General features: G+C 41.2%; 1 protein-coding gene across 1 annotated transcript in view; it reads right to left on the minus strand.

The window, feature by feature from the left end:
• SCAPER (S-phase cyclin A associated protein in the ER) overlaps window positions 1-24,079 on the minus strand; it is a 132,878-nt gene that overhangs the window by 14,543 nt on the left and 94,256 nt on the right. The window contains exons 25-28 of the mRNA XM_054272915.1: window positions 21,364-21,593; window positions 17,572-17,727; window positions 8,138-8,375; window positions 5,014-5,163 (exon numbers count right to left, since the gene is read on the minus strand). Coding sequence (XP_054128890.1) covers window positions 5,014-5,163; window positions 8,138-8,375; window positions 17,572-17,727; window positions 21,364-21,593 — 774 coding nt within the window. The remainder of the gene's footprint in view (window positions 1-5,013; window positions 5,164-8,137; window positions 8,376-17,571; window positions 17,728-21,363; window positions 21,594-24,079) is intronic.

Here is a 24,079-nt window from a genome sequence, read left to right on the forward strand (position 1 = left end):
TCCCACTGACACTAGAGAAAACCGGCCCCATCCTAAAACTCAATATGTACTAAATCTGTAAAAAGCACAAAATAATTTCTCTCCAGAAGGTCACTTTTAATCTTAAATCCCTTTGTAAGTGTCCCTTGCAGCCCAGTACTTGCAACCACAGCTAGGATGTGTCATACAGATAGATATTTGTGATACACACCGTGGGAAAAAAGCCCCTGCTACTTTATGATAAAAGAAGACTTACCACACAGAAGAAATTAGAAGAAAATATGACCACAAGTCAATAATTTAACAGAAAATGGAAAATAATCTCGGGATGAAACCTTTATTGGGGACTAACTAGCACGCTTTGGGTGCCACAAGTGAGCCCTAAATTTCAAGGTCCTTTCAGAGCTATGGCTATCATACAACATTTCTATTTCTTTACACATTATATTTTTACCTGTGATACTGCTGTGTGATATTTAACATATTTAACATGGGAGAAATTCCCTCCCAAAATATCCTGTAATCTCACTGCTTCTTACTCCTTTACCTGGAGTTAGCTGGGATGCCTGAAACATGTTTTGCAACAAATTTTCCACACCTGAATAGCAAGGAGCAATTTCTAGTAGGTGACTGATACTATTAAATCTAATTCCATGTGCTTCTATTTTCAGCATATGGATCATTAGATATTAACATTTCAATTATTTATGAGTTTATAGTAACAGTCCTTGTTATGGACACAAATGTCTGGGGCCAGAGGGTTTGGACAGAGAAGTAAGTGAGACTTATGCAGCTGGAAGACTTCTGGGAATGAAATTCCTTCTTCAAGGACACATGGTGTGCATGCAAATTTTTGAAAAACTTCTGAGAGAACTTTTTACTTCTATCTACAAACCTATTTTTATAACCAAGTTCTGAAAAGCTGCACACACTTTTTCCTACCTCTTTCAGCAGAGATTTTATTTTGCAGTCTAGCAACAGTATCTTCTAGAAGCATCCAATTCATATCTTACAAACCCTTAAAGTTGGTGGGATTCTTCTAGAGAACTCTAAATGCAGTGTGTACCAAAGACCGGCAGAACAAAAGCTATTTTTATTTAAATAAAGGCATATGCTTTTGGAGCCTATCAGCAAGATCCTGAGTCTGAGGATCTGATTTGTGAGGACTTTGCAGATGAAAAATATTCCCTAACTGCAATGAATATGGAAAGATTTCTATTCCCAATGCAGCAATGTGAAAGAAAGCAAATCATCTGTCATTCCTGTTAATTTAATTACAGGACCACATTCAATTATTCAATATAATATGCAAATAAGGCCAGTTGACAGCACATGATAATTATATTCATTATACTAATTAAATCAAACAATAAAAGGGAATAAAAATGTAATAAAATAGAAGGATAATTTAAATTAACAAGAATATTTTAATTAGAAACTGTAATTCTACAGTCTGATATAGCAGGGCTGGCTATTGAAAGATTGGACATTATTTTTATTACACAGTTTAGCTTTAATGTCCATCCTTGGTATCATGGGACCTGTTTTTGTATAGCAGCAGATTAAATGGTGGCCAGAACAAGAGAATCCCTTTTCCCTGCTGGTCCCTCCCAAGGAGCAGATGCCCAGTGGAGCAGTGAGCAGGGGCTGTCTGGCTCTGCAGTAAACAGAGCTCACGTGTGGATACAGAACAGACAGGGCAGCTCAGGCTCACCACTGGCTTTGCAGAGCTTCAAATATTAAAGAAACACTCCTTGCCTTCTGCAGTTTGCACTTCCACAACTGATTTATTTCTTCAGTGACAGCAGCTGCCCTGGAAAAGCTTTATGAATGTTAAAACAAAATAGGAACGAAGGAAGGGAATATTACTAATATATTATATGTGGGCAGAGTCAGCAAAATCACAGCCTTTTTAAAATAAACAGAGCAAGCACTATCAAAACACTGAGGAATGTGTTCCTCAGGAATCCATTGTCCTCAGTGCTCCTGACAGAATCACTTGGGGCTGCCCAAAGCCAGGCGTGGTGCAAACACCAAGTGGGAGCCCAGGCAGAGCCTCTGGGTGGGACCCAGCAGGGGCTGGGGGAAATCTCAGGCTCCAAACTGCACAAGAGAAAAGCACTTTCCCCCTTCCTTCTTCATTTGCTACTCAGCTAACTCTAAAGACTTCTACAGACAGCATAACAAATGAAGCCAAACCTGTGTTATATTAAATGACTGACATATGATGCTCTTGGAAGATTTTGTTCTATGAATGTGAAATGTTTAGGAAATTGCCCTCTTATGATTTTGATTGCACAGTGGTAGTAGTTCACTTAAATCACAGTACTACTACAGAAGGTCAGTGCTGAGGTTGACAGGCTGTAAAATTTCTGTTTTAGAAATCTATCTATTCTCCAAACTGGGGAGCTGCTTCACTTTTTTTTTTTATTTTTCCTTCTTCCAGTATGCTGCTTTGGATATTTATCTGTTGATGTGGATAGAAATAGGAACCACAAAAAGGGATGCTGAAAACTCCAAACAACTGTTTGTCCTTTTCTGTTTTGAGTACTGAAAGGAATAAAAACATACCTCTGTTTGTAATAAGAAATACAAATGTAGAGCGGAAAGGACTTTAAACTACAAACATTTCCAAACAAATGCACATTTGACTGCAAGAAGAACCTGAATCTGCCTTGAAATACATCACTTATGGACTCAGTTAAAGTTGATTCAAATATTAAATAGAGCTTTCTGGCTTTATAGAAATTTGTTTTCATAGCTCAAGTCTAGTGTATCTATTTTTATTACACTGTACTTGCCAGGACTTCAAGCCTACTATTTGAAAACTTTCACTGTGAGACCAATTTTTTATTTTTAGTAGGACTCCCCAGATGATCAACAACGGAAGAAAAAATTGGAAGCTCTTAACATAATAAAAAATTAAACCATAACTGAATGAATAGAAAGCACTTCCCTCTTCATGAAAAGCAGCCTGTCTAGTTGAAGTCACAACACAAAGAGCACCTTAAAATAATGACCATAAGCAAGTCATACTGCTTTGCCTGGTAGTAAAAGAAAAATTACTTCCTTTCACTAAAAATCCTTCTCAGTATTTTTGAAGTACCTGAGTGAGGAAAACTTCAGTTTTTCAAAATGCTTTTTTAAACAAAAAAAGCCAAACCCAAATGCCTCAGATAAAATCTTACTAACAAGGAATATTAGAAATTACATTAAAAGTTAAGCATGTCATGACACGTGACATTGGTTCCCTCAAAGCAAAGCACCCTAAAAGAGAGCTTTTAGTGTATGAGAAGGCCTGACACAGCAGGGCTGTCTGCCTGAAACCCTAAACCTGACACTGAGGGCTGCAGAGGCCACCCTCAGCCCCAGGAGCACAAGCTGAAGGCTCCAGGATCCAGCTGGAAAGCCCAGCCCCAGCCCAGGGCTCCCCCCAGGGCCCGGTGCCCACTGCCCCTGGATGGAGCTTCCTGCTGGCACTGCTGGCATGGCAGGGTGGCACTGCTGGCACTGCTGCAGGAGCCCTGTGCTGCAGGAAATCCCTGTTCTGCAGGGAACACTCTCTGCTGCAGGAACCCTGTGCTGCAGGGAACCCTCTGTGCTGTCTGCAGGAACCCCCTGTGCTGCAGGAACCCCCTGTGCTGCACTACTCCTGCAGTGCCAAGTCCTGCATGCAATGAATTCCATCTGTCTGGACTTTGTGCCAGAACAGAAATCCTTGAGCTGCAGAGAGAAGATGACAGGGTTTGCTGGCACTGCTGGGGCCAGCTCGACCCTGGGGCAGCAGCACCACACAGGGTTAAAAATGACCCATCTGAAGTGCTGCCAACAGGCAGCTGCAGAGCCTGAGTGGGATTTTGGTCACACAGGGTAGGGAGGCTGCAGCATCGTCCCTCCAGCTGTGGCCAATCCCACAGAAGCATCACTGTATAATTATATAATACTTGTGACAGCATTGTCAGCTTTAAGATATTGCAGTGTTCCAATTACAGTCAATAACTGTAAGAATGCTATAGAGCAGCTTTTCTCTAAAACCTTTCCTGAAAAGTTTTAACACTTCCTCCAGCTCATCAGCTGAACTGAGGGCACTGAGCTCCTCACCCTGAACCCCTATCCCAAAAGCTGTGCAAAAAAGGGGAGCAAGCATAGAGAGAGAACATGGACTGAGCTCCTCACCCTGAACCCCTATCCCAAAAGCTGTGCAAAAAAGGGGAGCAAGCATAGAGAGAGAACACAGTAAGTACCTTCCCAAAATGCAGCATTCACCTGAATCGTACCCAACATGTGGGCACTGTAATGCAGTACCCACACACTCAGTCATCAACCTCTCATATTCCAAGAGCCAGTGCCAAGCCCTGCCCTGCCCAATACACCCTGAGATGTTACAGATAAGCTGAGGAAACCAGGAGATTTTTAAGACCAATAAATTTGAAATATTTTTTGAGTTTTGTGTCTGTTTTACTTTATAAGCCAGTAAGGGAAGTCACAGAGTCCAGTGGCAAAAGTGGACAACAATTAAGGAAGCTAAAGGGGAATTTCCACTGTTTCTTGAATAGGGCATTTAGTTTATGACTGAAAAGACTCATGGAGAAGAATGGCTTAGACCCTAGCACTGGCAAGCAGGGAGACAGCTACACTGGTATCCAAGGACAAGTCTTCATGGGACAGTAGCTTAGTTGGCTTTAGAAAGGTTTAACTTGGGTACCACAACCATCTGATTAAGCTGACGTTAAGCTAACTTAGAATTAAAAATATCAGTGGCTAAGTGTGCCTTGGCAGGGTGCAAGGCCAGTTCAAATCAATGCAATGGGAGCACAGGAACTACAAATGGACTTTGCTTATGGACACACAAAATCAATGTCTTTGTCTTAACACACAACTTCAGTTTCTCTTTACCAAACACATCCCTTTGTGCTCACAGAATCCCAAGTGCTTCAAAAGCAATGCTGAGGGGATGAATTTCCTGACCAAATGAGAGATCCATGACTAAATGTGCCCTTGATAACTTCTGGGCCCCTTTTCCATTTGCCTTACCTGGTTATCTGGGTTGTTTACAGTGAAGTAGCCCACACAAATGATGACTTCGTGCAGCAATCCCTCACAGGTATGCTGAGAGCAGTACCACAGCAGGGAGCTGATAATGTGCCTGAAGGCCAGGGACAGCCCCTCAGCTCCCACAATCGACTGAAAAATAGACCAAGAAACAGAAATCACACTCCAGCAGCATGCTCTAGAACTTGTGTGAATTCATACACATCAACTGCACCCTTCTGGGGTGTTTCTGCAAAGTACAGACTATGTTCTTCCTTGTGAAAGGCTACAATCAGATCTCTTTTTTCAGCTGTTCACAATTGGAATATAATATTAAAAGCCACAGAAGCAAGAATAAATTCAAATTTTCAAGGGACACAGGAAAAACTGGATTCTGCTTATTTGACATGCAGTGTAGCATTAGGTTGACCATTTCATTTGACATACATTACATGATCCAGGAATATTTAGTAATATCTCTGAGAAATAAGCAAAAGAAACCAAACCATCTTCATTTCTGCAACAGAGCAAAATGCATTTCTCATTAATAACTCATGTTCTGAATGGAATACAATGATTAATAACAAATAATGACTTTTCAAACATTACAAAAAGTTAGAAACATCCAAAAGGAGAGAACAGTCAGCTGCAAAGCTTCTTGGGATGTTTTTTAAAAGTAGGCAAATAGCTGTACCGTGGAGATTCAGAATTAGATTTTATCTGTGCAGCCTACAGCCTCTATTTAATAAACATGTCAAGCAGACAGAGCGACACAGGGTCAAAGGGGAAAACTAAAGCACAAGGAATGAGCATCACAGTCTCCTAAATCTAATGAAACAGCAATGCAGGCCTGAGAAAATCTCTTTCATTTCAGAGTTTTCTTCATTTTCTACCTTGTAGCCTGTGGTAAATACATATATATAAATCCCAGGCTGTGGCATAGTTTAGTCCTGCTGAATTCCAAATACACCCAGAAAAGCAGGATCCTTGACAATGGAAGCAGGCTCAGCTGTGGATGCTTTCGATCTTGAACTTCAAGCGTTCTGGTAAGTCAGTGGATTTTCAAAATTTAATGCCCAATACAGCCCCTATTTACTGCTTTATGTCATGTGAATGCCATGTTCTCAGGTCCATCCTTATTTAATTAGTGCTGTCTGTGCATGCTGTGACCCAGTGCTCTGGGTTTGACCTCCTCTGATAACAACAGGTCAAAGGGCACCTGAGTTTGTGTATAAAAGTTAAACTAATTTTTCAAGGAAACTATGCTTCCTTTTTAGCCAGAATTAATATCAGCTCAGGACCCTGTGCTATTTCTCACTACCATCTTTCAATTGTTTATACTGTCAAATTAAATGAAATATATACCCATGAGCCATCTGTGCTAATACAAACTTGAGAATGCCAGACCTCTTTTGCTAATCAGAACCCCCTATTCCACAGTCCTACCAATTTGTGATAAAACTATTCCTTAGAGATAATGATCACACAGGAGGCTCTTCCCTCCTCTGTCTGCCAGCCTGCCATGGCCCACGGGGTCAGTGTCCAGCAAACTGCCTCAGGTGGATGTTATTTCTAACAGTACAGAAACAAATCCCATTAATGCACAGGAAGGGAGAGCTGCTGAGCTAGCCCAGTGTGCCTGTCCATCACACACAACAGCATCCCCACAGTCCAGGACACCTCCTGAGCAGGGCCCTGTGCCCCTGAGCTGAGAGAAGCAGCTCCCACTGCTGGGGTCTGGCCACCCTTCAGGCAAGAGTTACTGACCTGCACCATTTTGGGTAGAACAGCCTAACACAGACCATGGGGTTTGGAGGTTAATGCTGACTGTTTGCTACAAATGCTGGGATGTAACAGTGTGGGTAGAGGGATAAATACAGACAGGGTAAGCAAGAGATGGTGTTTTAAAAATGAACAGTGATTTCTTGGGATAGCAGGGAGCAGCCCTGCAGCCAGTGGGATCTGCTACAGCTCCTCTGCCAAGTTTACCTGCTCCAGTCAAGGCTGACTCTGGCACACACCTGTAACACCTACAGCAGCACACAAACAGCCAGTCTGTCACCCAGAGTGCTGAACCAAGGTCAGGAGGGAACTGCCTTGACTGACAGAAAGGAATGGAGTCAGTAGTGTGTGCAATCAAACTGCAGTCAGTATCCTGCTTCTGTCCCTGCAAAAAACCCTGACTGGATTGGTGCTGCAGCTGCAGATGAACTCTGCTGCACACACAAGTCTTGCTGCTGTTGTTACAGATGATACCAAACTGAAAGTCCATGGCAAGAAACACCAACTGAAGGAGCCACACTAAATTCTTCATCTGTGAAAAGCTCTCGCTGAGTTTAATGCACTTCAGACAGAGAGTGTGGTACAGCACACTACAAATTATACATTAAATGAAAAAGAAACCTGTTCTGTTGAATTGTGTAAGACTGATGCTGCTAAATGTGTTTTCAAAGCAATGCCTTCTGACAGGTTTTATATTAACAATACAACTTTACTAACTTACCTGAGAAATAAAGCAGTATTTGCATGGCAAAATCATTCATTTACACTTGAACTCTGTTCACAGACAAAGGTAAATAGTCCTTCTCAGGACTCAAAATACAACTTTTTTTTTTTTTTTAGTTTAATAAAAATTATGAAAATATATTTTCCAATTTTTGGTCAACAAAATTTTACTTGCTAAAGAAATTATATCAAGCGATTATCAGTTTCAGCTGCACCATCTTAAATCAAGTGGCCCCCGAAAGCACTGGAAAATATAATATGTGGTTATAATGCAAGCAAATCCTTTCACATAAAAGAAACTGTTATTTTGTCCTTTGGACTAAGATTTTCCTTTTTACACTTTTGGGGCTTAATAAATATAAAAAGCACTATGCTAGAAACAAGTAAAAAATAAACTGGAGAACATAATGGATTTGATTCAGTATTCTAAATTTTCACTTTTTGGTTAAAGTCATCAGCCACAGCTATATGGCAGACATAACAACAGTTAGAAATTTCATGCACAAAATCTAACATTTAAAAACTCCTTTGACAACTAAGACCTTAAAGACAAAACTTAGTCCAAAGACATAATCAATAACAAACATCATCCCACTAAGAGAAGTTTTAAACCATCGGTTACCTGGAAGGCAGGCAGGTCAAGAACAGCAAAGCTGTTGAAGAACCGCAAGCTCTGGATGGCCACCTGCACGGTGCCGGCAGCGTAGCTGTCCTTGGGGCTGGCAGGGCTGGGCTCGGAGCTGGTGCCGTGGAACAGGACGCAGTAGAGCATGTGCAGCACCCCCACCAGGTCCGTGGCCTGCAGGGCCGCGCTCAGCCCCGTGGGCTCCTGCCGCCCGCTGTCAAACACGCTGCTGCACCTGCAGGGAACAGCCAGGTCACACACTGAGCTGGGAGCCAGGGAAACCACAGCATTCCAGAAAATACTGCAATGATTAGGGCACCGTCTCACGCTCTCTGTAATTGCAGTGCGGGATCATGCCCGCGCCGAGCCCGGGGACACTGGGAGCACAGAGGGGCTCCAAGCAAGCCCTGCCTCGGGTCAGCAGCCTGCTCTCACCTTTGCTGCTTGCAATAGCAGCCAGCAGCAGTGGGAGAACTCCCTGGGGCCTCTCCTGCCACAGTGATGGGCTGCAGGCACTGGAACAAACTGCCTACCTAAGTAGCGAAATAAGTTACCGGGAACAGATGATCTTAATCAAATGGGTCTGCAGGAATTTAAGAATGAAGTGTGGAGCAGTAGGAAAACACACTGCTCCTTACTTCAGAGGCTGTTAGGGGAGAGTGCGGCAGGGCAGCAAAGCACAGGCAGGCACAAACCAGCACAGCTCGTGCACATGGCAACTGGGTCCCTTTGCCACCTTCTGGGTGTGCACATAAAATAACGGAGAAGGTTTTTGGTTATCTTGGATATCAGCACAGACAGGTAAATAACTCAGGACTGCCCTTTCCATTCTCACATCCAGACTTCCAAAACCACTTCACATAATCCTTCATGATTTTTACTACTCAGTTTTTTCACATTGTTAATAATCCAGAAGATGATGCAGGACAGCTACTAAGGAAGACTAAGAGTATCACTACCCTGGAGGCTAAATAATGTGTGCAGGGTAGGCAAGCACAAAGTGAAGCCCCAGAATAATTCAGCAAGTTTTATATTCTCTGAATTCTAATTCAAACCCATAACATAAATTACCTGAATTTCATTTTGGAGATATATTTGGTCAATATTGGTAATCAAAGGAAACACTAAAATAATTAAACGCAGCAAACAGTAACAATAAAAATATGCTATATCAAGGACTGTTTTTTACCTCATCTACTATATTTCCATCTTAAAAAAAAGAAAAAAAAAGGAAAAAGAAAAGAAGGAAGTTTCAATATCAAAAGAGACTACAAAGATTGAGTTTATATATGATTCCTTGCTGTAATTAAAGGAAAATATGACAGACTATATGAGAAAACATTATAAAAGGACAACTTAAATGAGGGCATTTTCCTCTTTTATAACTTCTAAAAGCAAAGGAAATGGAAGTGAAAATCAGAACCACTTTCTAAAATAATCTGTAAGTCACAAAACCTCAGTTTAAAGAGCAGACACTCAGAAGGCTCAGAATATTCCTGTTGAGCAGAATCAGAAAGGAGCTTTACCTTGACTAGAGCAGCTCTCAATAATCTCTCTGTATCTGTACCAGGAGCACCCTGCACTCCTCTGCTACAAACACTGGCTCCAGTGACATTTCCAACACAGATTCTAGGCAGGATGACTAATCCTGCTTTTTACAATTGCAGACAGACTTCTTCAACAGAGAAACTAAACCATGAGCTCAGCAACAACCACGTTTTGGCAACCATCATCTTGTTCTGTCATTTTCACTTTTCCTAGTGAAGCAAATAAAGCAGGCAAGAAAGCACCACCTTACCCAAACCAGTGTCTGTCCATGAGAATTTCTGTCTGACAGCAGCACTCCATCCCTTCCTTGGACCACAGGGAGGGAAAGAGGCAGAGCAGGATGAGGAACCTGCTTTCCTCAGGTCCCAGAGCAGCCCTGGGCTCACTGAGTATGACAGGACAGTATTTGGGCTGTACACAACTTGCTCTACTGGCACTCATCTGTTTCCACCACTGTCCCCTCACATCTTTACCTGTACCTTACCAGATGATGCAAGGAGTGCTCTCATCTGAAATCAGCATTAATGATACAATTTCTGAGTTATTTCTATTTACAGTCTGTGAATATTCAGTGCTGCTGAAAAAGCTGTTCAGTGCTGCACCCTTTGCTGCTACCCCAGGACCAATGTCCCAAGGACACCCGTGCTGCACAAAAACCACCCCACACTGCATGAGTAGTCCACAAGCCTGTGACACAAGAATCAGATCTTTAGTAAAACACAGTAAGAACAAAAGCAATACAGTTGTGTCTGTTCTCCTTAAGACCCTGAAATTTACTCCACAAAAAACAAAAAGTGGAAAAAACCCTTAGAGTTCTAAGTGTGTTTGGGTGGGGCTACGCTGCACAACAATTTATGGCAGGGCTTTGCTTTCCCTATGCCTGGAATCCATGCCCCAAATCTTCATTTTGAAGCTCTGTGGTCTCTAAGTGAGGCTGTGTGAATGGAGTCAGCAGAGACACTTCCTGAGCCACCACCTGCCTGTGCCAGCTGTGCCTTTGGAGATCCCTGCTGCAAAGTTCCAGGTGTGCTGGCACACCAGCCTGTCTGGGAGGGAGGCACAGACCTGATGAGGGTCCATCCCTGAGGAGAGAGAGCTGGCAGCTCTGGGACCACCCTGAGCACAGCCCTGCTCTGTCTGGGCTCCCTGGTTTCCCAGGATTTATTCTGCAGGATGCAGTAGCCAAAATGTGCTAACCATCACTTAGTTACACTCGACTAACTAGAATGTTTATTGCCACAGGATCACATGAGAGCACAGCTCCTCCTGCCAACCTAACTTCACTCTTAGCTTTTTCAGCTGTACAAAACAGAAAAGTACACTCACAGTCAAATGATAACCCCAAATTAATTACTGCATATGATACCTCACAGAATTTTTTTCTGACTCTGTGCAATCAGAAGATTGACCAATTTTACCCAAGGTTAAAGTTAGCTTGCTTTCAACTCTCACTCCATCATTATTTTTAAACAATTCCATATGAGAAAGCTTACATTGCTGGATGAAATCCTTTTACCATTTTGTGCTGCTCTGGGGCAGAGAATGAATCAAAATATACATTAAAAAGTCAATAGTAAAATAACTAAATGCAAGCATTAGATTTTTCACAGAAAAGATGAAAAATTTTGAAGTTTGTACAGCACAAAACTGTTCAAGAGAAATTAAAAATCTCTGCTAGATTTGATGGATTGAAGGAACTGCCAGAAAAAAATTCATTTTGGACGTTGCCTGTAGTACAGCTAACGTGCACGTGAACAGAACACTGGCTCCTCTTGAATTGAACTGTTGGTTCCACCACTTTAATCCTAAATGTTTACAATACAAAAGTAAAAGAAGTTACTTGTACTTGCTGTGGGCTTTAGAATGCAAAAAACCTATATGAAATTATGTAAAATAAAGCATGAACCTCTGCCTCTACTGCTCTGAGTGATTTTTGTCAAGTCTGCACAACACTGGGTTTCATACATTTAGCAGATTTTTAGTTCACCTCAAAACATGAGCCCAATGAAAATTCAGTTCTGTTGGGACAGATTGAAGCAAAAACCCCCAAAAACCTTCATAAGATGACAATGTCACATCAGAAAATCAGACTTTACATAACTGAAGTTAAGAGATCAGATTCCTAGAGCTGCAATTCTTCTTAATTCTCCTATTTAAAGGAATTTTGTCTCTGAGTCTGTAACAGCTGCAAAAGTAAAATAGTCACTATGGACAAAACCTCTTCAATTAATCCCTGAAGGGAAGCAAGACCCACTGGATTTTTAACACTGGGTGACAGAGCTGGGAAAACAAACAGGCTTTCAAACTTTACTGGTCACAATGATTACGTCTTAAATATAAATACAGAAGAACAGACAAATATTTACATTATGGTCAAACAACCTGCACTATCTTAAAAAAAAAAAGGTTTAATGAAATGCACAGAATTTTCATTATGGGCTGCCACTGTGATTTTCAGCTTGGCCATCAAGAGCTTTCAGGAATTGGTATGTGATCTATGACTTACAAAAAGAGTTTAAGAATTAAAAAATGTGATATATCCATCACAAGAAAGAAAGAAAGAAAGATACTAAGCAGTGTTACTTCATTGCTTAAAATACACCACTATTTATTAAAAACAGGAATTCAATACAGCTTGATAAGAAACAGCATACTCTGCAGAACAAGTATAAAACTACAATTTTTCCAAGCTTCAATATGAGCAAATTGTTTATATCTGAAAATATATTGTTTTAAAAACTGGCTGAGCTAACAAGCAGACAAGCCCCTCTAAGGGTATACATTATAATGTTTGTATATTTGAAATATATACTCCTGATTAAAAACACTGAGTGAAATGAAAACATGAGTTTCCAAGAAGCTTAGAATATAATCTGTTGGGGTTTTTTATTATTAGGATTTAAAAACTATCATCAGTACTTTTTCCTTCTAAATTATTTTATTTAGAAAGAGATGTCAAAATAAAGAGGCCAAATAATAATAAAAGAAGAACAAGGAAGTATTTAGCACCTGTCAGACCTTGCTGCAATTCCCACTGGCAAGCAGGGACTGCACTGCTGCATAGGAGTGATGAAATGAAGCCTTCAGACACAAGTCAGAGTTAGTTTAGCAGCACTTGCTGGAGCTGCTGCCCTTGGAAGTGGTGAGAAGCAAAACCAAGGTTCAGACAGACTTGCATCTGATTCCCCATGCAGCAGCCAAAGCAGACATTATCTTAATGACTGCAATAAAAGTGAGCCCATGCCACTTCCATGTGCATCTGGGGCAGGACAGGCAGGGTTTCCCTGGGCCTGACCTGCATCTGCAGCTTTCTGCCTCTGCAGCTGGTAACCACAGCTTCATTAGCTGCTGACACACATTTCTACACCTCACCACTGCTCTGGGATAGAACAGCAGCTATTTCATTACTGCTCTGCTCTGGCACTGCATTTTCCTGGGGTAATGAGAAAGCTTGAAGGCAATTCTTAAATAGAGAAAACAGCAAAATTTTTGAACAGCTGGAGCTCCAAAGGATCTACATAATTTGAGGGACTATTATTTGCAATATTCCCTTATGCACAATGCAGTGTCCCCCTTGGATCTGTGTTATTGCTCTCTGCTGTGCTGGCCCAGTGACTGACCCTTACCCTGCAGTAACTCTGGCCCAGTGGGACTTTATTCACTCACACTCATGGGCAAAAGTGACACAAGGCATTGACTCCAGCCCTCCACAGAGCAACAACTTCTGGGACAGGAACCTCAGGTCCAGAGAATTAGGGAAAGGGGATCTAGGCTGGATAAACTCTGGGCAGTACAGGAGAAGACAGGAACATAGCAGAACCTTTGCTATGCTGATAAAGGACCTGCCATGGAGATCCTCACTCACTCAGTGTTCCCCCTGCTCTTAGGGAAGGCTGGGCTGAGGCTGCAGGGCCATGCCTTCATTAATGCTCCTTGCATTCCAGGCCTGCTCATTGTTTTCTGTGCTGTGGGTACAAGCCAAGCACATTCCAGATGTGTAGTCAGGACCTGAGGGCCCAAAAGAGGCCTTGAATCTGTCATACTTCCAATGACACACTTGGAAAACAGGGCTGTCATCTTGAACATTGCTACTGGACATCTGCAATTGCACACAGATTCCAAGAGGTCTATATGGCCACACAACACTGTTATTCCATACAAAATGTATTTAATATTTTGTTTTATTTCAGGTTAATAAAAATGTCTCTGTTTTCAATTCTGGCTACTGTTATTCATAATGGTGAGCAAAAGTCAGTTAAGCATTACCAGGGTCACAATTTTCAAGCCTAAGTATCAAATGCCAAGTTCACCTGCTCAGCAGGGAGAGCTCAATATTCAGACCTGCTGCATTTTCTGATTTTCCCTACAAACAATAAGGGACAATGGCCTGTTTTCAGCTCTCATATGCCTTTTAAAAAAAAACTCATCAGGGAGGAAGGGGCTTTCATCTCCACTGTTAGCTATAGATGCAAAACAGCATCAGAAAATTGGACTTTCACTTGGAGGTCTCAAGTCACCCTCAATGATTCTCTCTGTGTAAGAGAAGAGGACAAAAAGTATCAAAACAAGCTTGAAACAGGATAACAAGTTATTAAGGGTTTCAACAATTGTTCTTTTGGAAAATATGCTATTCCATCTACGGCAAAATTTCAATTAAAAGAATCAATCAAGCATTTATTAGCCAGTATCAAAAATGATAATTTGAAAAGTAAGATCAATATCAAAGTTAAATCTTTTTTAAAGACTTTGATCATTAATGGAAAAAATCCCTCTCTTATAATAGGGTATGTTTATAACATATGTTCAGAATATATTCCCTTATTTCAATAACATTTTATGATTTTAAAATTGAAAATCCTCCAATTTATGCTTCTACATTAGTAAGACTTTTCTTTACTGTATCTAACTCCATGATTTTGGACTTTTTTTTCCTTATAAGTCTACCACAGTAATAAAAGTAGTCTCTTAATTAATGTCTTAAAATTTTACCATCTACATTATATCAACCACAGACCTCATTTAAAAGATAATGTTGATTTATATATATATATATATCAAATCATTTGAGGCTATTCTCTAATAATCACTATTGTTGTGACCCCTTGCCTGAGGTAGAGGCAGGTGCAGAGAGGGACCTGGCTGAGATCTCTTCACTACCTACAGAATTCTTTCCATGAAGGAACTGTCCAAATACACACTGGGTGTCAATCCAGAGCTTGGTTTAGAAATACTCTGCTGAATTTGGAGTTTCATGAGATGTGCTTTTGAGGAAGGCAGGAAAGTCAGATTGACAACTCTTCCTACCTCAGAGCTCCAGAAATGGCCCAACATACTTTGTACCCACAGGACTGGACCTTTTAATTGAATTGTTTCAAACCTGAGTTTTGAACAAGAATTTCTGGCCCTCTGGGGATATGGCAATTACAGCTGCAGTACAGTTCCAAACAACCTGGTGGGATCTGAATGCACAGGAGAAGGATCCCACAGCTCATTGGGGATTTCCCAGTTGTGCTGGGCTGGTTTGAGCCCTGGGGTGGTCCTGGTACCCCACCCAGCATTTACTGTCCTGTGCCAGCTTCCCACTGTGCCACTCACTGCTGAGTGCTGAGATCTGCACACAGCCAGACAGCACCACCACAGGGCTCTCATGGATTACATATGGAATGACAACTTCCTATGTCACAGGTAACAGCCTGAAAAGCTCCATGAAAAACAAAAAAACCAGATTAATTTATATCCCCATCCCCTGGTTACCAATGAGGAGCATAAAGAAATTTCCAGCCTGGAACCATGTTATACAGGAGGAGATATGAAAAGAACATTTCAAATTTGCTCTTGCAACAATGGTGAAAGCCTGCCATAATTTTGGCAAAACTTCTTTTCATGCTGCAGTGTCAGAGCACTTGAAATACTTGCTGGGCTCCTCCAATCTCAGAAACAAGCTCAGCCCTTGGCACAGAGGGCTGTGACAGGCAGGCTGCTTTGGTGCTCCAGCCTGTATCAGCTGAGCTGAGTGAGGAAAGCTCCCTGCAAAGGCTGCAGTGTCACCACCCCATTCACCAGGAATGAGATAGGAATCTGTCCTTCTCACAGAGGGGCTGCCTTTTGTGCTGCAAACAGGCATCACACATCATGTATTACTGCAGTGTGACATATTTAAGAATTCAATAAATATGAGCTCTGTTCCTGCCACCTTAATCTGTGTTTGGCAGTACCTTTTTCCACTTAAATCACCTCCAGCACTGAGGACTGCTGTGACAAGACAGAATTACACTGCTTAAATGACAGGGGCTCAGGTGATGAAAGACATGTGATTTAAATTGCCCTTCTAATCAGTTACATCAAGGCTTTTGATCTTGAAGTGAAAGACAACAGTTTTGAAATCTCCAGGTTCATTCCTCTCATTTCTTCTCATGCTCAAATGAACAATGTAACCTGGAATCAGGAACAACCAGCACCTTTGGATAAAATCCAGAGCATTGCTGCTTATGGACATGGTAGGATCAGATACTTCTTGGTGTAACTGTGAAGAAAAACACTCAACCCCCAAAATTATCCTGGTGCTACAAAGAACAGATGTTCTTGATGGATGTATATGTGCAGTGCTGTACTATTTTGGGGTGAAAAGATCTCTAATATTTTGGTGAAGTGTGTGCCTGCTACAGAAATTGCAAATATTGTATTACTCACTCTGAGCTAGAGCTATTATTCCACTAACAGAAGGGTGATATTTTTATTATTTTATTTAGTGAGTATTTGACTTCTGGCAGTGCTCTTCTGGAATTTAAAATGCCAAGTTGGCAGCTTTCAGAAAGGGAAATTTCAGTATGTCGGGATGGTCTCTTTGGGCTCATATTTCTTGCAGTTCTTTTTCCATGTGTTTGTGTCCCTGGCTACCAGCAACAGCTCTTACCTAAAGCTTTGTTTCTTATCCTATGTTTTATTAGCCCTACTTTTTCAACCCTAGCATCATTTTACCCTTCAGGAATGCATTGTGAAGTTCTGCCAGCCTTGATTTTTCCTGAAATGTGTAACAGTAATGGTGTGGTAGGCTCTAGGAAGTGCAGCCCAAAGCTCTGAAATTGTGACTCCCACATGAGTGTCAAGCTGTCCTACACTGCAGACCACAGAAGTCCAGATTTGCTGGCAGGCACAAACCCTCATGCACACTTCCCACAGCCTTGGTTAGGTTACAGCAACAAGCATTTTGCATTAGAAAATTCCCTGACAAATCTAGTAATAGCTCTCTTTATGGAAAATAGAGTTCCCTTAGTGACAGTGGTATTTTAAAGAGCAAGAGCTGAACTAGGCTGCTCTAGAGACAAATCATAGAGACAAATCAATTAACAGTTGATTTTAGCCCATAATAAAGTACCTCTTGAAGACTTTGAGACTGGACATTCAAACTATCACTGATAAAAGCCTGTGGGGAATGATGAGTAAAGGAGGCAAAGTTTGCAATTCTGATAGATGACTTATAAGAAGCAGGCTCAGTGCAAGATTACAGATTGCTGGCAAGAGGCTGAACAGAGGCAATCTCCAGCACTGTTTCTGTCCCTGTGTGTCTCACAGTTCTGGCTGGCAGCCTCAGCAGGAGGCCCCTGCCTGAGCACCATGGCACCCACCTTCCACTGAGAGCCCAGCACAGCTGGCACATCCCATTGGCACTGTACCCACCTTCCACTGAGAGCCCAGCACAGCTGGCACATCCCATTGGCACTGTACCCACCTTCCACTGAGAGCCCAGCACAGCTGGCACATCCCATTAGAGTGCACCCACCTTCCACTGAGAGCCCAGCACAGCTGGCACATCCCATTAGAGTGCACCCACCTTCCACTGAGAGCCCAGCACAGCTGGCATATCCCATTGGCACTGCACCCACCTTCCACTGAGAGCCCAGCACAGCTGGCACATGCCATGCAGCACTGCTGTGGCACTCTGCAGGAAACTTGCTACATTGGGGTTCTCATCCACAGGGCCTTGCACAGACAGGAAACAGCAGCACAGCTTGTCCACCAGTCCCATGTTCACCACGTAACTACAAAGAGAGGAAAAAGTGTATTACAAAAAATAGTTCCACAATAGTTTTGGTAACTTTGCAAAAGAAGTAATTTTTGGTTCTCTGCTATCAAACCACTCCAAAAAAGCAGGTTGTGATCACTTAAATACTCTTTTTGAAGGTTTTCAATAAAACAATTCCAATTACAATAACTTGAGATTTGGCTCTCTGTGACTATCAGTAGTTTTTGTTACGAGATCTGAGAGTTGTAGGATAATTTGTATTATACTGTACAAGAAAGATGAGTGTAAATGTTTATTTTAGCATACTGCTAGGAGGACAATGGAATTTTGCCATAGTTAGATGATTTATAATAATCTTGATGGCTCTGCAACAACACAATTTCTTTTTAGCATGAAGAGGTAAACTCTGCAGAACACACTAATTCAAGAAGACAATGATGTTACCCAGATAATGTTCTATAGCAATTCATACATTATAGCAACCACTGGCCAATTGTTGGGCTTTGTTCCCCTCTTATAAATACATATATGCAACAGCTCAGGGACTAATAGAATATTAACAACCTTCTACCATCAGTATAGAAGGATCAGGATCAAAAAATCTCCTCAGGACTCAATCAAATTCAATATAGAGAAAACCATGTAGTGACTCTTTTTAAAAACTGAAAACTCCCTTCTTTTTTATTAGGGTTAACCAGATCATCATTGCTGATCCTCAGATCACAACTGCTGAAGTTCCTTCTTTGAATTTCTAATAGCATGGAAATATATGTCCAAAAAATCTGCTCTTCACCCTTGTACCAAGATCTCTCTGTCCACAGCAGGTTCTCTCACACCTTGATCATTATCAACTCCACTCAAGCCATGCACAGATGTATTTTTCCACGTCACTTTGCTGGTATCACCTCACTTTACCTACTGTCCTTTTCTACCACAAACATCCAGCTTCTCAGGCTTTAGTCCTTCTCAACCACCATATTCTGCTGACTTAGGTGAGATCAACTCTCTTTGTGGACACAAAGTTCCACTATAATCATCTCCCTTTCTTTCCCCTCTAATTTTCTTTCTATCTTCCTCCACTCCTACGAAGCAGGAGAAACCTCTTGTCAAAACCAGAAGAACTGCAGTTCTATCCTGTGCTGAAAAGACATGGGGAAGTCATTGCCTTCAGACACCAACAAATGATCCCCTGTTCCCACCCTGCCTACACCAACCCTCCTGAGATCGCTGTCCCAGCAGCTGCTCCTCAAGGTCACTTGGCAGAGATGGCTCTAAGGACAGAGCTCCTGGAGAAGGGAACACCACTGGCTTTAACTTTGCCAGACTTGACCAGACCACCCTAACTTGACTCCATAGGGAACATTATTAAATAATATTGATTCTACCAGTAAAGATTATTGATTAGATAATGCTTCTCACAGAAGTACAACTGTTTGTTAAAAATAACTATTCCCTCATAACATGTCCTACAGTCTGATTTTGAAAGAACAGGGGATTTTGACACTGGGGAAGAAAACATCCTATTTTTCAGACACTGCTGTTGCTCAAAGACAAATTTCTCTGCCAATGTCCACCCTAGTGACACAGAGCTTTTGGAAGAAGTAAAGGAGTTAAGAATAAAAATACCCTGGATATAAAGCAAGAAGTTGAACTGCAGCATGGAAGATTTTTAAAGCTGCTGAAATACAGCAGTTAAAAACACCTAAAGATGCACAAAGATTATTAAGTGCACACTCATTGTGCAGGTAAATTTGTCTGTTCTATTTAGCAACATGAAAGGTTACTAGCATTAAGTTTCTTGCCAATTTTGATCTAAGCAATCCACCTGATCACACAGGTGATAAACAAGTTCTCCTGCATTAGAGGAATAATTCCAGGAACAGAGCTGGGTGTTAGATACATCACAGTCACAGAGAAATGCTGAGTGCTGGAAACAGCTCTGAGAAATAGGACAGAAGAGGAAGAACTAAACAAACCAGAGTTAATGCTGATAGATGGTGGCTCTCAAAAAGGCACAACCTTTCTCATCAGCATTCTCTTCCCTAGCAGCATCTCTACAGTGTGACACCTGCAAACTGTGTCCATTGTCCCCCTCCTTCCCACCCACCCCTGGGCACAGAGCAGCTGCTCCTCTGGCAGAGAGGAAATGGATGAGAGCTTTCAGTCTGCTGGGACTATTCCTCCCTGGCACCTGGAGACATCAGGAAGATGCATGGAGCTCTCCCTTCCTCGAGGAGCTGAGCACACACACAAGTGGAATGTCAAAGCTCTCTAATCTATTGCCTCCATCTCTTTTTACCCACAGCAGCACAGCTGAAATAACCTGGCTACCCTTTTGATACCCAGACAGCACATAGATAATTGGTGTTTATGCACCAGGTCTAATAGTCCCAAATAGGAAAAAAAAGTAAAAAAAATTCAGTGCTCCTCTTTCTTCACCCATCTTCCTAAAACTCTCACTTAATCAACTCCCCATGACATATGATACAATGACCTGGAGGTGAAAGATTCTCATTAATGACAGAATTTGTCTGTTTTTGACTGGTTTAAAATGCCCTCTCTCTTTTTGTCCTAATTGCACCATTACCTTGTCATCATGCCTTTCATTCCCCATTTATAACCAGATCCCCTAAAGTGCCTCAGGTGAGGGACCTGCTCAGATTCTCATGTCTCTCCTTATCTTGAGGGTCTGCCTGTGCTGGGCCCAGCCAGTGTCAGATGTCTGCTCAGCACAGACCTCCCACCCTCCCATTCATAAATTGCAGAATACAACATCCTGAAATTTCACACTCTATCAAAACCTGTTTGGGGAGAAGGAGAGTTACATGAGAACACAGAAGTTTTAGAGGTCACTGGTATCTATGACAACTACTTGTTTTGCTTTTCTCCTCCAGATGTCCTCTTTGTCTCCATCAGCATCATACCAGACTTTAAAACGTCTGAGGGCTCACTGTGACATGTTTTCAGTAGCATATAAAGAAGAACTTCATTTTTTCAGAGGGCTGAAGACACATTGGTAACTATTAATATAACAATTTATTGATAACTATTTATATAGCTTATTAGTGAAACTGTACACTTTTAGCAAGTCCAGAATACTGCTGGATATATATTAGTTTCATATATTTAAAACATGTATTAATTATGTATGTACTAATATATTTCAGTTCAGCTATTAAAATAAGATCAGATCAGGATCAGATAAGATCAGATTCTAGGAATGACTGGGTGATTTTTATAATAGGAAATGTATTATTTTTTTTGACCAGCTTATATGAATGCATGCATGATATGAGAGCCCACAGGCAATGGGCACACATGGTTGGCGTAGAGAGCTGAGAGAAAAATGTATGGAAACTAGCTCCTACATAATCAGGAGAGAAAATCAGGAGAGAAAATTAATGGAAAGAACATTAAAAACAAGTCCAGAAATTAAAAAAAAACATCTTGGATTTCTGTATTTCTTTGTCTGCAGTTTTTTGAAGAACATTTTTGATTGAGAATATAGTATTTCAGTAGTCTTCCTGACTACCCACACAAACTATTCTCACTGCATCAAGGTTAAAGCAGTTTGTTCCTCTCTTAAATCGATGCAATTTGCTTTCTCTCTCACAAGGAATACTTTAAAAAGTTTCACCATATTTTTTCAAACCTGATTAGGTCTTGGACTCTGCTGCTGAAGGCTTCCACTTGTGAGGATTTACTTTTCACTTCCTGTAATATCTTCAGGGCAGTAGAGTGGCTGTTTCCATCTGGGAAGCTGGAGATGAGACATCTGAAAATCACAGCAGCTACCCTCAGAAGTCCTGTTGTTAAACCTTCAAATACCTGCTTATTTACACTTCTGCCTGCAGTAGCATTATGGTCATCTGGAACACTAACCTGAGTAAAGAGAAAAAAACCACAAACGACCAGAATTCAGTAAAACTAACCAAAGTTTGTAGAGAAACATTTACAAATTCGCATACGCCTACACTGAAAGTAATAATAAGGTAACATTCTAGCAGTGCTGATGGACATGAAACCATTGCAGGTACAAGGTAAGGTAAAGCACATAATCCAAGCTGGACCTGAATAAATCAAGTCACAAGAATGCAATGTCTGAAAAGCAAGGAAGCCTGACAGCAGCAGAGTGTTCCATTAGCATGATTGTGTTCTTATGCATAAAACATCACCAGTGACCACTGCACTTGTCCATCAGAGGTCACCCACCTGCCAATCATGTCAGAAGCACAACACCCAGTTCTCTCTGAGCAGACCTCAGAGGAATCTCATTTTTCTAAATCATTTAACTGGATTCCACTCCTAAAAAGGTGAAGTTGAGCTGGACAACACGTAAATCTGACGACAAATCTATATGCAGGATACGGATCTGGAAGGAGATTATTACTCATGGAGAGCACAATTTTTAAAAAATTCATTTCATTTTTCCATTTCTGCAGCCCAAGGTAATGAATCCAGCTGAAATCCTGCCCTGTTACCATCACACAGTAAGTGGAGTGTGTGTGAAGTCCTGCAGTGCTCGAGGCAGACACTGGCAGCACTCAAGGCTCAGGGCTCCTGGAACAGCCCCACGGCTGATGCTGCTGGGCCAAAGCCACATCCCCCTGCTCTGCCACAGCCTGAGGCTGACACAGGCACCAGGGATCAATACTGGCTGCAATGCCATTTTCCTTCCAGGTTAAAATCATTTACACTCAGTAATGTAAGCGTGGCCAGAGAAAAGCATTCCTCCTCCTACAGGTATCAGGAGGGATTTGGTGACACTTGGTGACAAAGAACAACATGCACATTTCTTTATTATTCATTAGCTCTGAGCCTTCTGCTGGTACTTAAAACTCATTGTAATGGTCTGTTTCTGGTGCTGAGCCAAGAGAGCAAGTGAGAAGTCTTTAGCTGCTTATTCAAGTTCAATAGGAAAAGCTACATGGCTCCAGTACCATTTGTTGGTAATAATTAAAATAATTCATGCCTAATGACACCAATTGCTCACTGAAACAGACACACTGAGCTTTGCCATGTGGAAATCAACTTAAATGTGGCTTTGTGCTCTGAACACCAAGTTTTAAAAACTGCTAATAAGTGCTACTTACTGCTTTTTGTCACCTTAGATAAAAAATTATCTGTGCTATTTTTAAAAGATTTTATAATATCTTGCAGCAGAACCTTTGGTTTGCTGTAATGAGCAGTACTATGAGTGGATAGTATCTGTTTTTGTCTTCCAGTTCAATGTACATAGGAGAAATATATTTTCTAAGTATACAGTCCTTAGCTATGAAAGTTCATGATTTGAAATAAAACTGCTCTTCCTAATTTGTAAAATAAATAGATTGGCCACTTACTAGAGTAATTTACTGCACAGATTATTTCTTGTTCAATTTTTTTTGGAACATGTGTGTGTGTTAATTAATACAAAGTGAGACCAAATGTGGTTTTTTACACAGTGTTATGTCAAACAACAGATAGAAGGAAATACTGCTTGACAGAAAATAGGTAAATTTGAACTGAATTCCTTGAAGAGTCTCCTTTTACACTAACTCAAATGAGTGACAACAGATCAGCTCTTTTGCTGAAGAAAAAATTAATGGGATAGAGTGAAAGTGTGTTGAGATTTATGTTCAAAATTAATTGGTGTGCTTGCAGAAGCAAAATTAATTGGGGTGCTTGCTTGTTGATTATTATATCAAGCAAGGGGGTAAGAAATCTTAAGATTTAATAGTGTAATTATGAAAGCTTTCAAGCTCTGGTTTCTTTGTGTCAATTACACAAGGAGTTAATGACATTCAGAGAAATTGTGTTGAGCATGAGCTTTGAATGGGTAAATGTAACAACAGTCCACATTCCTGAGGTTTAACAGTTTCTGTGACACAAACCTACAGGTGTGATTGCACACTTAAATTGATTTGTTAAGTAATTGGTATAAAACATTTTTAAATCACAATGGGAGATCAGGAAATTGTAACTACTGTCCAAATATCTGCCACATCCAACATCTCAATGCTATTTTAGCTTTTCTGATGGCTGACTTTGCTGGGCCTAATCAGGAGTCCTACTTTCTTTAGGTTGGATTTTGAATTGGAACACTCTGGTGACCTGACTCTCAGCTCTGGTACAGATCCCACACAAGTCATAAACTATTCCTTGGAAAATCCACCCTGGGCAGGGGTTCCCATGCTTGTGCAGAGCTGCCATAAGCTCTTCAGCTCTGCCCAGCATCTTGGGCTTAATCCTGTAAGATGCTGCAGAATATGGCCCCAATCCAGTAAAGCACTTAGGAACACATTTAATATAGCTGAAAATGCTCCTCTGTTCTGACTCACATCACCAAAATACCTCTGCAGATCAGAGCACATTCTCCTTCTGTGCTA

The sequence above is a fragment of the Melozone crissalis genome, unplaced genomic scaffold (assembly GCF_028551555.1).
Source record: "Melozone crissalis strain CALT ecotype California unplaced genomic scaffold, PUWL_Pcris_2 ptg000014l_1, whole genome shotgun sequence".
Taxonomy (NCBI): domain Eukaryota; kingdom Metazoa; phylum Chordata; class Aves; order Passeriformes; family Passerellidae; genus Melozone; species Melozone crissalis.